Source organism: Barbatula barbatula (assembly GCF_947034865.1).
Source record: "Barbatula barbatula genome assembly, chromosome: 18".
In the NCBI taxonomy this organism is placed as follows: Eukaryota; Metazoa; Chordata; class Actinopteri; order Cypriniformes; family Nemacheilidae; genus Barbatula; species Barbatula barbatula.
In genome coordinates this window covers 11,485,462-11,500,507 of record NC_136781.1, presented here as the reverse complement: position 1 = coordinate 11,500,507, position 15,046 = coordinate 11,485,462, and the positions used below count along the sequence as shown (strand labels likewise).

The 15,046-nt window shown below is 37.1% G+C and overlaps 2 protein-coding genes across 2 annotated transcripts in view; one reads left to right on the top strand and one right to left on the bottom strand.

The window, feature by feature from the left end:
- Positions 1-1,173: 1,173 nt before the first annotated feature.
- On the bottom strand, positions 1,174-4,235 carry pfdn6 (prefoldin subunit 6). Its single transcript, XM_079479707.1, has 4 exons — positions 4,016-4,235; positions 3,480-3,550; positions 2,111-2,235; positions 1,174-1,986 (listed from the first exon to the last, which is right to left on the bottom strand). Exons 1-4 carry the CDS (start codon positions 4,077-4,079, stop codon positions 1,866-1,868), a joined length of 381 nt encoding a protein of 126 aa, XP_079335833.1. The 5' UTR covers positions 4,080-4,235; the 3' UTR covers positions 1,174-1,865.
- Positions 4,236-4,599: 364 nt separating this feature from the next.
- The window catches only part of mrpl11 (mitochondrial ribosomal protein L11), a 33,155-nt gene continuing 22,708 nt past the window's right edge, over positions 4,600-15,046 (top strand). The window contains exons 1-2 of the mRNA XM_079479706.1: positions 4,600-4,752; positions 12,488-12,659. Of these exons, the coding sequence (XP_079335832.1) occupies positions 12,537-12,659 (123 nt within the window). The 5' untranslated portion in view covers positions 4,600-4,752; positions 12,488-12,536. The remainder of the gene's footprint in view (positions 4,753-12,487; positions 12,660-15,046) is intronic.

The window sequence follows — 15,046 nt, the reverse complement described above, 5'->3', positions numbered from 1 at the left end:
CTACCAGGGCTGCTGTCCATCCAAGAGTAAAACGATCGTGTTTTCAATTAAACATATTCAAATTCAATTAATTTCCATTTTTAGCAAATTCACAAAAACCTTAACTCTGCACGAAACACTAGGCTACTGCTCTACTCGTGATCATCTGGCAATTGCTTTAAAATCATTACTGAAAACTAGCCCAAACAGATTTACTTCAAAGGGGAAACTTTAACGTATGCCTGTTTAATTATCTTAGCATATTATTGGTTCAATAAATACATAATCCCTTTAGAAGCTTTTGTGCCACAGTGTACGGTTGTAGGTGGGAGCGTTGGAGACCTGCTATAAAACCTTACGCCCCGTTCTGTTTCATGCCTTTTATTCGTGTGCTTTAATCCCCAGCGGGTGGGAAATGAAGGGGGACAGGTCCCCCTCCGCGGGATATTAATTGGGGTAGGAATTGACAATGCGGACGTCTGTGCTTCAGCGCTTCTCCATGCTGCGTCTGATGGCCTGTTGCGCAGGGGCGGATACACGCCCTGTTGACCGAGCGCTTCAGTTATAGTACTCGAACCAACATCTGGCCGTATGGGCCACTTGCCTGCCCCTTTAATTAGAAACCGAGTCGCCTGACTGGTCAACTCTCAAGGCTTTAATACATGGTGATGCATCATAAAGAGACCAGCAGTTATTACCTGATTACCTCGGTATTAATCTTTTGGAAATGTGGAAGTGTGTATGCATATGATTATATGCAATAATATGTTTAATCCAAGTATTCTTAATTATATAACTTTTCAATTAATAATGTTATATTGTAGTATTAAATGTACAAGTCAATGTGCCATGTTAATATAGTGCGCTATAAACGTCCCTGAACAAATCGTTGCAATGTATAATCTTCCCATAATAAACCTAATTGCTTACACACTCAAACATATTCTACTGGCAAAACATCCTAACAATTAGGCAACTTTCTATTAAAAAGGACTGCAAACACAAAGCAGTTCACAAAAATCTTCACATTCTTAACTTCCTCCAGTGATATGTGCTGCTGAAGTTATGAAAAAGGCTTCATTCTAAAATTATTCTAGGCATACCCTGTTCCCTGTCTGCCTGCTCACAGATGCCATAACATTGTCTTTGAAGTGAGATCTGTTTTCTTATTTAATCTTATTCAGTTGAATCAGAGCATTTTAGATGTTGTTTATTTTGCAGTAGTTACATCACATTAAAGATTACAAATAAGCAACTATATTTCATGTAATAAAAGTAGCATGGTTGCAATTTTCAAAATATACAGAGGTTGCTCTAAAACCCAAATTATTTCATTGCAAAGTTTATATTTTAAAGTAAATGTTACAGTAAAACAAGTAAATGTTGTAAAAGGAGTGTTCTATGTGAATTTGACTCCTGACATTGAATTGTATGTTTTTAAATTGAGTGTTTTAAGGCTAAAATACACTACAAGACTTTTGCTCAGATTTTCAGTCTGGACTTGTTGCAGAAAGTCTGTGTCAGTCTGCAGATTGTATCAGTTGGTCTGTTTCTATCTGAAACTTTCAAAATATCTGTTCAGATTTAAAAAGTATTTTAGTGTATTCCAGCCATTAGTTTATCAATATGTCTTGTGTTTCTAAATGGTTTGCAGTTGCACTTTTATTTCTTTTAAGTTTTTTTGTTTAGAAAAACTTAAGATACAAACTACAAAGACAACACGTGGGACTAAACATAAATAAACAACATTTATTTAAAGCCAAATGGCGTCAAACAAAAACCTCAAGTATCCTGTTAATGTAAATGAACAAGCATGAATTATCAGTCGGTATATTCAGTCTGTCAGATTAAGACTAGTGTCCCGGTCTGTGAATGTAATAATCCATTTAGACCTTTCCAACAGGGAGACCTTGAGCCCGCTGGTACTCCTGCTGTAGGCTGGACAGAACTTCTCTGTGCTGCTCAGACTTCTTCTCCATATCCTTCAGTAAAGTTTCATAGCGTTGACTAGATAAGAAGCAGATTGTGTTAAACTTTGTATGTTTAAAAATCATATTCATATCAACAATCAAATGCTAAGGTCAGAATATGTCTTTTAGCTTTATATACATTATGACATATTCTTACTTACATTTCGCCATTAATGTATTCCAATCTTTTGGCCACTGTCGCTTTGGCTTCATCCAGATCCTGTTTTACCAGAACTGGCCCAATTAGTTTGTAAACTGTGTTTTGGCTATCCAACAAGCCAAGCTCCTGTGGAGAGAAAATTAATATGGTGTATTCAAAAATGTGTTAAAACATTTCAAAGAAACATACACTACAGGTCAAAAGTTTAGGGTCACTCTTTATTCATATTTTTCCACAGCTTAGAATAATATTAAACCCATCAAAACCACGAAATAACATGCACAAAGTTAGCTGTGGGAAATATGTTGTGACTAAAAGCACCAAAAATAAATGAACTCTGTTATAATTAGCAACTGTAAAGTAGCCACATTGGACTAGATTCGTACACGTTTTATCATCGAGCTTCTTGAGGTCTCAAACTGGGAAGCTTTTTATACAGCACTGAAGGAATTTCCATCTATGCTGGACTCTTATTGACAGATTTTTATTTATTATTTGGTCCAAAATATCAATTTCAAACATATATTTTAATACAAATTTAGTTTTCTAATTAAATAAATAAATTAATATGTTAGCAAAATTATATTTATGTCTACAGAAGTGATTTCAAATCTTTGAAACACACACCTTTTGTAAAATCATTTGAAACATTTGTGATCCTAAACATTTGACCGGTAGTGTACACAAATCAGCTTGTTTTAGTCTTGTAACAAAAGGAATACTATTTCCGGGTCCAAACGTCCACTTGCTTCAATTGATGATTCTATTTCAACAGCCGTTTATGAGCACGGTTTATTCATAACGCATTGTAACACACAATATAAGATAATCTCTTATAAATTAATATAAATGGTCTAGCAAGTGTCTGTGACAATGTCATAATCGTTCCCACAGCATGAAAACTTTGAAGCAGTTGAAAATAATGCAACATACCGCCACTAAAAAGCTATTATACAACTTAATGCAATACAGTGAATGAGAATCATACATCAACCATCCGGTATCCTAGAGCAGTATGTGATTTATTTACAACCAAATAAAAGAAAACATTAATGCCGTCATCTTTGAATTTTTCATAACGAACGTGCATTTAATATTCGTTAAGAAAACTTAACTCAGGCAGTGCTCACTAGTTTCTGATGATGTTTTTGGAATGTAGGCCTATGCAAAGGATTGTGGGTGATTTGAGGACACTAATAAAACACTGCGTTCTTCAAAAAAGTCTGAATGAAGTTGATTTGAAACAAAGGCTGCCTAAGGATCCTTCAAATTGAGATGTCCTTCCACAGCACTGATGACATGGAAGCTGATATATGCAGCCTTCCTAGGATGCAACCTTCCATCTGAAACGCCCCTATTTGTGTTCTTACCTCTTTAACAATATTGTTTTCAGTCAACTGCGCCTCCAGTTTCTGTCTTGCCGACATACTTTTACTGACATCTGTAAAAAACAAAAGAACACAAAAAAATGTCATGGGTTGACACAGTAACGTTAGATATATTTAAATAGCAGATATGAATGAGCTGTATACACATTGACCCTATTTGAACGTTTCTTGTGCACCTATCACTAAAATAGAAAATGCCTATAAAAAAACATATACGAATTAATCAACATACACACACAAATAAACAAACAATAGACCCTACTGAGCTAAAGTTACTTAAGTTAGAAACAGATCTATCACTGACAGATCAAGACAGCTGACCAAGCGCAACTTGAGATCCTAATTGCAAGATCCTGACATAAACAATAAATACATGACGCCGATGCATTGCGAAGGTAAATATTTACAGTATTGTGATACCGTAAGCTAATTGATGGCGAAATATCCACACCCAGTGAGCATGCAGTGGACAAGGCTGAAAGGCTGCTAGAACAGATTTGGAGCTAGCATCGACATACCTTTTTGCAGCTGTTGATATTTCTCCAATTCAGCCTGCAATTTCTTCTGAATCGCCTCAGCCATCACAACAGCTACTCTAATTTCTGAACGCACTTTTCTTTGCTAACTGATAACAAATTTCTTACAACAGAAGCAGAAACTTAGCGCACAGCTCATGCACACACTCGGCGGCGCACAGGAAATGACGCATGATTCACGACACGAGGGCTTCTTTTTTCTTACAGTCAAAGATAAACGCCGCCATCTGGTGTACAAAACGGAGCGTACAGTTAACATTTGATATTTTATCATAATAATTTACATTTATCACACACAACCAAACATGACATTAGTCCCTTTAAGCAGGTAATAGTTAATATATATTATTAAATTATTAAAACTAATAATAATATCAAGTAATATGGTTCTTTCCTTCCAAAGGTAATTTATTCCACAAATGTCAACAATGGCGTCTAGATAATGCACTTTAAACGACTGATCATCTGCATTATATTTGAAGCGTATAATGTTTTGTTTGAACACATCTTATCGTCAATTTGTGTTATGCTTTCTTAACTAAATATCATAAACTCAAAACAGTGTAATTTTGGGTGTAGTTTCTCCGCCTATCCACATGGGGGTCGTCTTTGAGTTTCTGAAACCCATCTGAGGTCGCAATATGGCAGCGCGCATGGTTCAAATCCTAACGTGAAGGACTTTCTCGTGCGAGCGTGAAAACAGATTATCACAATACCAGGTAACGTAAGGCAATCTTTCAGTTTATAACATACAAATTTGTCGCCTGATTTATATCTGCGCTTGCAAACTTCTTTATTACCGGCTTCAGATCAGTGTAATGTGCTGTGAATTTACCCAACGTTAGTGGATACCCCAGTAGATGGCTAAAAATACATTTTTGGTACTATGGTTTTACCACAATTGAAACCGAAAAACTATGGTTAGTTAAATAAAAGGGATTAGAATAATTATGATATATTATGGAGAAGTCTTAAGTATTATTATTCTTTACCAGTCACGCCTGGCAGAACTGCTAGAATTGAATAAACTTACTTTAATGTAGACTTTCATGTAATTTTACTCAGTACCGTTATATGGCTACAGGGAAAGTTTTATGGATGTGACATTTTCAGTCAAAATGTAAACTCAGAGAATGTATTTATTCTCCATTATATTGAACCATTTGTTAAAATTTCCCAAACCCCTGTTGCTAGACTCTATAGACATCAGATAAAATAATAGACACCTTTTTTCATGGCAAGGTCGACCTTTGCATGCAATTTCCCTTCATTAGAACAGATTTTTTTCTCTAAATGATACAAATAAAATAAGTCGTATATGTCTTTGTTCTGATGAACTCAGAGCAAGATATTTGGAAGAATGCTTATACCCAGACTGATTTTGTCCCCCATTGACTCCCTTAGTAGGAAAAAATACTTCTGTTTTGTTGAATACAAAATAAGAATGAAGGACGGTGTGTTGTCCACATTTGTGTAGGTTATTTCTAGGTAATCAGAGACGTGTCCAGTTAATTTTTGATCAAATTGATGCAATTGGGTTTTTGCTGAACATCACATGTAGAAACAGGAAAACAGGTTTCATCAGGTTCAGGTCTTGATTGTACTTCTTCTACTTGGAGCTTTTTATCCAAAAAGCCTTGAAAAGAGATTATGAGTATAATCAATGTTAATCACTCAAACAGATTGATATCTGAAAGTTCTTTATTATTCTCCTCACTGGCATTCTAATATAACAATTAAATGAATTATCTTAAAAATCAGTTTCGCAGTTTGTTTATGCAGCTGTTAATGCTCTCTCCGACAAACGGATGTTGTTTTGTTTCTGAATGTGAATGACACGTGTAGTGTACCCCTTACAAATATCATAAGGTTAATATTAAAGAAATGTCTAGCAAGTTTATTAGAATGCTGATAATTCAGTTTAGTATTTCAGCACAGAATGTTTTGTGATCCGGTGACGGTGTAGTGCTGGCTTTGCAAAAAATCGGTGGAGTTAAAAAATAAATATTTGACCTGACAACAAACCCTGTTCCACTGAGTGAACACAGCCAGAAGACATGCAAAGAGACATTTTCTAAAGTTGCAGCAGCAAGCATAACAACCTGACCTCAGGGAAACTGCACAGGCAAAAAATATATGTGAACCCTTTAATTCATGTTGAATGAACTTCTACATTAACTAACCTATTCTATTCAGGATTTTTAGTCTCTTTTAAACAATGGATTTGCACTGTTTGAGATAAAACTCTATTGTTTGTATAATTTATTGTGTGGAAAAGTATTGCCTCAGCAGCCATATCACCCTTTATCCCAAGACTGGTTGCCCACTGAAGCTAGGCAGGGCTGACCCTGATCAGTACCTGGATGGGAGTACCTAGGTTGCTGCTGGAAGAGGACCACTAGGGGGTGCTCACTCTCTGTTCTGTATGGGTCCTAATGCCCCAGGATAGTGATGGGACAAAATATACTGTAAAAAAAAAACTGAAGTCATAAAGATCCCATGGCACTTCTCGTAAAGAGTAGGCCTGTGACCCTGGTGTCCTGGCTAGATTTCCTCCACTGGTCATTTTCAATCATGGTCCCTTAAATCTCTCTCCTATCCATCTTATTTTTCTCGTAAATGTGTGCGCCGCCTTCTTTGAGCTGTTTGTGTTTAGACTTACGGTGAGCCTCTATAGTAGGGCTGTGTATTGGCAAGGGCCTCACGATACGATACATATCACGATAGATGGGTCCCGATACAATATATCACAATACATTCGATACGATACAAACGTTCGATACATTGCAATAATTTGTTTTAAATAAATACAAATTAAGAGTGAGCTAAAAATACATGTTGGTGTGTACAATCTATGGTATTCTGGTATGTTCATCACATTATAGTGATAACTCTGCAGACACAAAAGATTCCATTCAATTTTATTAACAAAGCTATTTATAAGAGGTATTTGTCATCTTGCTTACACAGTGTTACTGAACAGCAAACATATAATGTTTAAAGTGCATATTTAGTCATTAAACATTTAAATGCCACAAAAACTTATTTTTTCAGTATGTTGTTAATAGAAAACAAAGTACATTAAAATCTATTCATAAAACTGAAATTGTCAGTATGACTCTCTTTTATATCCCACTCCACCAGTGCAGTTTTCAGTAACTCCGCAATGTTTATGCCAGTATGGCTCGTCTCATGCATTGCGCGTGTCTGTGGTTGTGATGTAATCCACAAGTCAGGGTCACTCGCTCTACCGAGCTAAGGGATTTTTTTACCTCTTCGTAAATCCCGGGTACTTCTACGTCCGTTATGTGCATGCGAATCGGAGTCACATAACACAGCTAGTGTTCACCATATGCCCGAAGCCGGAGTTTTCAACCACACTGTCGCAAATCCTTACAAATAATATACACCACCGACTCTGTTATTTTCTTTGCACGAGCTAAGATATACGGAAGCTTGTTGGTGATAATATTATATGAATGAATCTACTTTACGCCATTTGCTTTCTCGCACCCGCTTACTTTTGAGACATTGTCCGTATGACAGCGAATCACAGCGACATCAACAGGAACGGGAAAAATGGTTATGCGATGAAACGTCATTTTGAATCCATTCAAAACATGACTTATTTAAGGTATCGATACTATATGTTGGACTATCGATACACTATCGTGAAAAAAATCATCGCAATAGTAAGCTGTATCGATAATTTTGCACAGCCCTACTCTATAGCTAATGGCAAGTTAGACAAGTGTGCTGTTTTGACTGGCTAGTTAATATTTGTTATGGCACCCAAAGGTGTGTGCAGTTAGAGGTTGCTATAATAGCAGGTACAAATGGAAAAAATGTCTACAAAACATTTGCTTTTACCTTAATCCATCCACTAGATCTGAATCTTGATGTCGCACACCTTATGATCTTCATCCATTATTCATTATTTTAGCCTACTGGATGTCCATCTCCTGGACAATGAACCTACAATAACTAATAAACATTGTTCAAAGACGGGCATTTATGGTGAGAGTGACATTAAATCAGGGCCGCTGCTAGCCATTTTGGTGCCCTAAGCCTAATTCCATTATGATGCCCCCCCCCCTTTCTTCTTTCTTTTGTCTGATCCTGACTCCTGCTGTCTTTTCGGGGCCATTTCCAAGAAAGATGCCTAGGCATCAAGAATTTATATCAAACAAAACATATTTAGCACAACTAAATAAACAGTATGCAAATAGTGGTATAATAATAATAGCAGCAGTTAAAATGTAGCTGTTATAATTTTTATGTATTTAGCAGTTTAAAAACAGGCTAAAGCAAACCTTCCTGGCAGCGGATCGCAGCTGCATTACTAAGTTAACAGTTACAGGACATTGATTTGGCAGACCCTTTTATCCAAATCATACTTAACATTTTGTCAACAACATGCTTAACAGTTATTGGTTAGTATGTTTTGAGTTGATTTAAGAAAGTTGTGATGGATGCTGAAGCTCGGTGGAGACCTGCGATACAAAAGAAACCAGCCATCTCCATTCTTACCGTTAGTAGTTGTGAGGATCGAGGAATGTTTTCTCCACTTTGCCTGGGATTCAAATCTGTTGTACTGTGGCTGCCGTCACATCATCCACTGGTGGTGGTTGAGGAGAGACCCCTCCTCATATGAGTGTATAGCGCTATTTAAATGCCCCATCAATTCATTCATTGTGTAGTTGTGTTTTGTGTTATACTCCCTTTAATTGAGATTTATACATTTTATTTGTGCAGCTTTAATGTGCTAGACGAATAAGCAACACTAATTGCAAGTTTTCCAGAATACATTCTGTTATATACATACAGTATATCTTCATGTAAGTATTCCCCCATTTAAAAATTATCTCACAAAAATTTATATTTTTTGTTCTGTTAACACAAAACATTTGTAAGTTTTATGTTCATTCTTCATTAACTTAAGTATATTAAAAACAAAAGTATAAGTGAACATGTGGTTTCCAAATAAGGGTCTCACCTTTCATGTGGCAAATGCTTTGCCAGTGACCCACTAAATGGGATATTGTTATGGTTAGGTGCTGAACTGATTTAAGTACCTTCTTTACGCTCAGTTTACATAAATGCCTGAAGTGGGTACATTTTGCTGCTAAATAGTAAAGCACTACCTTTCCCTTAGCCTGTCAGATCCAAAATGTAATCTTCGATTTATTCCCATATGTTACTACTGTTTGTTACCAGTTTAGTTAAATAAATGCAGTGCTGGTAAATTTGTGCTATTGAAATTCTTTTGCCATTTCATGTTAATTGATACAGAATAACAAACATACAAATTATATTTTCAAGTCATTTGGGTAATCTACCTTTAGTTTGCTGTTGTAAATAGGAGGTAGTTTAGCCTTTGAGAGGTTACCACATATTGTGCCAGGGTCCCTTCTACGGTCCTGTCCAAATCAATATGCACCTGGAGGGTGTCAGAGGAATTGAGCAGAGTTCTTAAACGGCAGCCTGCTCACTGAATTGTAATGCAAATGATTTCTTTGCTGTAGAACAGAAGAAAAACAGAAGTAGTCTTTTTATTTGATGTTGATTAAATTTATTAAGCTTTTTAGTGAGTAATTGTTTTAATTTACTGCTAACAACAACTTACCTTTTGGTAAAGCTGAGAGGCTTTTTCTGTCCCATTTTGTGCCAAACAAAATTTGTTTAAGGAAATTAAACCAATCCTGTCTGCTGTGCATAAATATTTAATATACTTCACTCATCATTTATTTCTAGCTTTTGTCTATGTTGCAAAAACAGCGGTTGCTTGTTCAGCAGTATTCCAAATGGCCTATTCTTGCCTCAACAAACATGTTTTCCCATGTCTGCAAGTTCAATTTGTCTCAAACCAAAAACGGATATATCAAGAGAGTGAGAAACCAAATTAATTGGCTTTCAAACGCCTGGCTGTAAATCTATATATGCAAACGTGAGTCTACAGAGGGAATGATTTTGAGGTTGTTTAATCACTTAAAGAGAATCATGTCTTTCAGTGTCATCTTAAACCAAGAGTGATGTAGTTCTGCCAATGTTATTGACTCTTTGGGTGTTTCAATTTATCTAAACTCAGCTGTCCTCTTGAGCTGGCGTTATAACAGAACCGCATTATGTCTCTGAGGGTTTTCTTCTACGATTACTTTTTCTGAATTTGGATTAAGATATTAAATCGCTTTCTGAGTCTTGGGATTTTTCTTCCAGGCAAATGGACAAAATCTGTTTACTCCTAAAAATGAATCATTAAAAAAAATGTGAGCTGCATTCATTTGTGGTTAATGGTATACTGCCCCATTTTCCCAGTAGACTGCAAAAGAACTGTGTTTCCTGGGTAAATATTTTGCGTAAAAAAAAGATTTTTATCAAATTACAGGGACAGTTCACTCCAAAATGAAAATTCTCAATTTACTCATCCTCATTGTCATTTCAAACCCGTATGACTTTCTTTCTTCAGCAGAACACAAAAGAAGATATTTGAAGAATGTTGGTAACCAAACAACATTGGCTTCCACACAAAATATCTTCTTTCCACTGATTAAGAGTTTCATACAGGTTTTAAATCACATCAAGGTGAATAAATGATGACAGCATTAATTTTTTTGGATGAACTGTCCCTTTAAGTTCCTAAATTATCGTAATTTTGTTACTACATGGTAAGGATTCATTCTAAGGACAATAAAACATTTAGCTGAACTTTGCCTTCCTAGCGTTACCGTTGAAGTTAACTTGACATTGTATATTTTTCTGCAATATTGTTAAAGACTTTTGTTTTTTATTACAGCAATGCAGACTTTTCTGGTTATTCTTAAGTTAATTTGCAGAACTGAACAATCAATGCTAAATACATTAGCAGCGATTACAAACTTTCATTTTATGTAAGTTTACCTTGCCCAATTTGACATAGAGTCGATAGTCTTATTTATTCACAAAGTTGAATTATAATTATTTTAGTTGTTGAATTGATCTGTTTTCTTTTATTTCTGTTGTGCGTCTTATTCTGTTTTAGTCCAATGTTGAAAGCGACGAGAGCTTCAAAGCAGTATACTGGGCCTGCAGAGTCAAGTTTGATAGAACACGCCTGCTGTCCAAAGTCACTCATCCTCTGATTTCGTTCTTTCCTCATTCATTTCAAATCCCAATCACGTCAGCACAGTTACCTTTAATGAAAAATAAATTTCATGCTTGTCTGTTCAGAAACAGTCAGAGACGTTGTTGTTGTCAGCACTGAGAAAAGGAAATCAGTGCCAAACAGATTTGTTAGGAGTGTTAGGAATAAATTACTTTAATTCAACTCGCAGGACTGTCGATTGTTCTGCTTCTGAATATGTTAAAATGCTTGGACCTCCTGCCAAGGAGAGAAGGTTTACCAGCAGTCCAACCTTCTTCGATTGGCTCATAAATTGATTTGAGTTCAACGTGCTTTTTAAACCGCAAAAACATGTTTGGGGAACTGCACAAATTGAATGCTGAAATGAAGGACGGCGTGGGATTGGCATTTTAAAGGAAACCTGGAGTGTAATTCTTAACCGAATGTATTCAAACGGCTGGCGACTGCAGTGCCAATATCTGCTGCTACAGATAGCCTGTGTACACAAAGAAAAAAGATGCTTGCGCTGTCTTGGTTCTCATTAAATGCTGTCTTTGCTCGTCTCTTTGTGTGCACAGATGCGAGGATTAAATGCATTAAAACTTCAAGCATTAAAACCGACGGCACAGTAGTGTGTGGCCAGCAAGATGTGTTTATTTCACCTCCGCCCTCATTTGCCTCACATTTCTGAATATATAAAGAGTTAAGTTAACCTGGGAACAGAGTGGTGTGAATAATTTAAAGTTATGGTTTTCACCTGAGCTGAACCGTCACAAAATGGGTCATCTTTATAATTGGGCTTAATTGATGCCGTGGTCACGTAGCGGCTTTTATTGCATTTTGTCTATATACGACCTTTCAGACAATTTCCAGCACTCACCTAATTGATTGAATCATGTAATTTTATGCAATTGTGAATGCGAAAACCAGACTATTACCCTGCCGACCTTGTGCGCTGTGCTAATTCTGTGCGTCACCATTGCCTTTGCTCTGCTCGGTGGCTGCTATCCAATCTGCTCCATCGACCTTTCTGATCTGAACCCGTGGAGTGCCGGCTAACGGTAATGGATCAGCAGAGCGCAGGGAATTGTTGAAGTCAGCCAACCTTGAGTGCACGCACCTGTGCTTTTATCCGTTATCTCTTTAGGCCCTGGGGTTTCATAGCACTTTTCCTTGCGACTGTCTTCACTTACAGTGTCTCAAGATAAGGGCGATGTGCACTCCTGGGAGAGCTTATATGGATCTGAGAGCTTTTGTGTAGCTCACTTTTCAACCTCAGGACGTTTATAGATTTTTTGCGTTGCATTTTTAATGAATTAAAGACACCTCAATAATTACTTTTTTTTTTTTTTTAGAAGGCGAAGCAGACGGACGGCCGCGTAGCAGGGCGGACGCACAGACAATATGTCCAAGATATCGAAAGCGGCCAAGGTGGTGAAAAAGTTGGATACAGGCAGTGTGATCAGGGCCATTGTGAGGTCTGGACAAGCCGCTCCTGGGCCCCCACTGGGACCCATCTTGGGACAGGTAAGCTTTTACACTCCTTGCTTTTACTTTTTTTACAATTTCTATTAAAGGACTTGAGTTTTTGAGCCACCTGAGTCATAAATGGTGTGCCACGTAGCAGAGGGTCTTGTATCACACTGAAGGGGCTTATTTCGGGATAACAGCTGACTGCTTGTACATTATGCTGATTATTACACAGCTACCTGCCACATGAGGAAAAACTTGACATGAAATGTGATTTCGAAATATTTAATTAGCTAATTTTTAAACAAAGCAGACCTTCCGCGAGGAACAGCCATTTTTATTTCCAGTTTTAATGTAAAAAAACACATTCAGATGTCACCAAATTTGGTCACAAACAGGCAATTTGGTTAAATCATTTGTAAATATTATGTTTTATTAATATAGTGTTAATATTAAAAGATATATATTTATTTTAATTTGTAAAAAAAACAGTCAAAATAATTTGCTGTTTCCGAGAAACCATGTGTTATTAGTTTTGAGAGCTTTTTATCTGGGAATAACAATCCTGCAAATGTCGCAACTGGCCAATCAGATTCAAGCATTCCAATGAGCCGTGTAGTAATTTTCTTTACCAATAGTCTTAAATCGTGGGGAACCCCATCTTTACACTAAACATCTTACTACAACAGTCCCCGTGGAGGGTAACTTTCAACATTAGATCTCGGAGATCCCCCGTGGAGGGTAACGTTCAACATTAGATCTCGGAGATCCCCCGTGGAGGGTAACTTTCAACATTAGATCTCGGAGATCCCCCGTGGAGGGTAACTTTCAACATTAGATCTCGGAGATCCCCCGTGGAGGGTAACTTTCAACATTAGATCTCGGAGATCCCCCGTGGAGGGTAACTTTCAACATTAGATCTCGGAGATCCCCCGTGGAGGGTAACGTTCAACATTAGATCTCGGAGATCCCCCGTGGAGGGTAACTTTCAACATTAGATCTCGGAGATCCCCCGTGGAGGGTAACGTTCAACATTAGATCTCGGAGATCTAATGTTGAAAGATACCCTCCACAGGGACTGTTGTATTAAGATGTTTAGTGTAATGATGTCACAGGCTTTCTTTTGCTCGTACATTAAATGCCTTCATAACTAACAAGCTAATTACAGCTGTAATGGTGCCATTACAGTCCCTTACCCATCGTGATGATAATAAATGAAATGCCTTTTCTTTTGCCAAAACATGTCAGCGAGGCCTCGAGTGCATTTGCCTCCTGAAGAAAGCTTTTGTGAACTAAAAACGAGGCGCAATAAGCATCATTCAGCCAAAGCAGCGCCATGTGTCTGCGAAAAACACGAGGTAACGCGTGCACCTGTCAGCTTTGTTCCAGTTTTATCTCTGTGCCCGTGCTGCTGTCTTTTCCTCAACTTAGCACTTTTATGTGTATTAAACTGTAAATAAATTGCAGCCAGCAAGTCTTCGGCGTAAAGCTCCGGCCCTTTAATCTTACTGCTTACTCCCTCCTTTGGTTTTCTACCCGTCTGCCTAACCATCCCTGACAGAGTAAGCGCATAGAGGTAGGCTGCCTGTCGGCCGGGGGGCAAATTTAAACAAACGAGAGAAATAAAAGTGGGAGCTTGGGAGGTTGGGGGGGCTGTCAGCTTCTGTGTAGGAGAGTAATTACAGTCCAGAGAGAAATTAACTCAGCCGGATGGAGGAGAGAAACAGAAGGCCGAATAAAATGGAGAGAGGGAAAAAATAAAAAAGCTCAGGTTTTTTATGTCAAGGCCAAGTTGTCGACGCTTTAATTTTGGGTGACGCAAATAGGTGAATCTCAGGAAAAACATGTCCAGGTCGTGTTTTACAACACAATTAAGTGAAAATAAACAAACGCAATGATTATTTCAGGATTATTAAGAGTAATTGTTTGTTTAATGATTTCAAAACGTTATTTTAACCTAATCTCATTATGCATCTCCTTAACGCTGTGCCCTAATATATATATTATTTATAATTATGAATAATAATTATAATAGTATATGTGCATGTTCAAAATTAAAATGTTGCGGAAAATAACCTTTATTTTTGTAATTCAATACTTATTTATTTATTTGGATTTTGATGTAAATTATAAAGGTGTGTACTTAACAGGCTGCGTGTGATAAAACCATTGCTCATACATGATTTTTATTCATGTTAGCTCATATGCGAATGTAACATGAGAGACAGAAGAGAGAGATGGAGGCAGAGAAATTTAATTTAGTCTGGTTCATAACTCTGCAATGCCTCTAAAGCTAAAGCGGCTTCCCATGAAACCGCTCTCTGTTATTCAATTAATTTATAGCCTGGACTTATTGTTAGCGTTTGTCATGCAAGTTTGTCCGCTTTTACGTTCTGTAAATACTCTGTGTAAATCACAAATGAAGTGCGGTGTGAGCTCTTAGC

What these genes read in the sequence shown, in the direction of transcription:
- pfdn6 (XM_079479707.1), bottom strand. Translation starts at nt 4,079, where the DNA reads ATGGCTGAGGCGATTCAGAAGAAATTGCAGGCTGAATTGGAGAAATAT. An exon ending in ATATCAACAGCTGCAAAAAG is followed by an intron (nt 3,551 to 4,015) that starts GTATGTCGATGC and finishes TGTTTTTTACAG; the next exon opens with ATGTCAGTAAAAGTATGTCG. An exon ending in GAATACATTAATGGCGAAAT is followed by an intron (nt 1,987 to 2,110) that starts GTAAGTAAGAAT and finishes CTTCTTATCTAG; the next exon opens with TCAACGCTATGAAACTTTAC.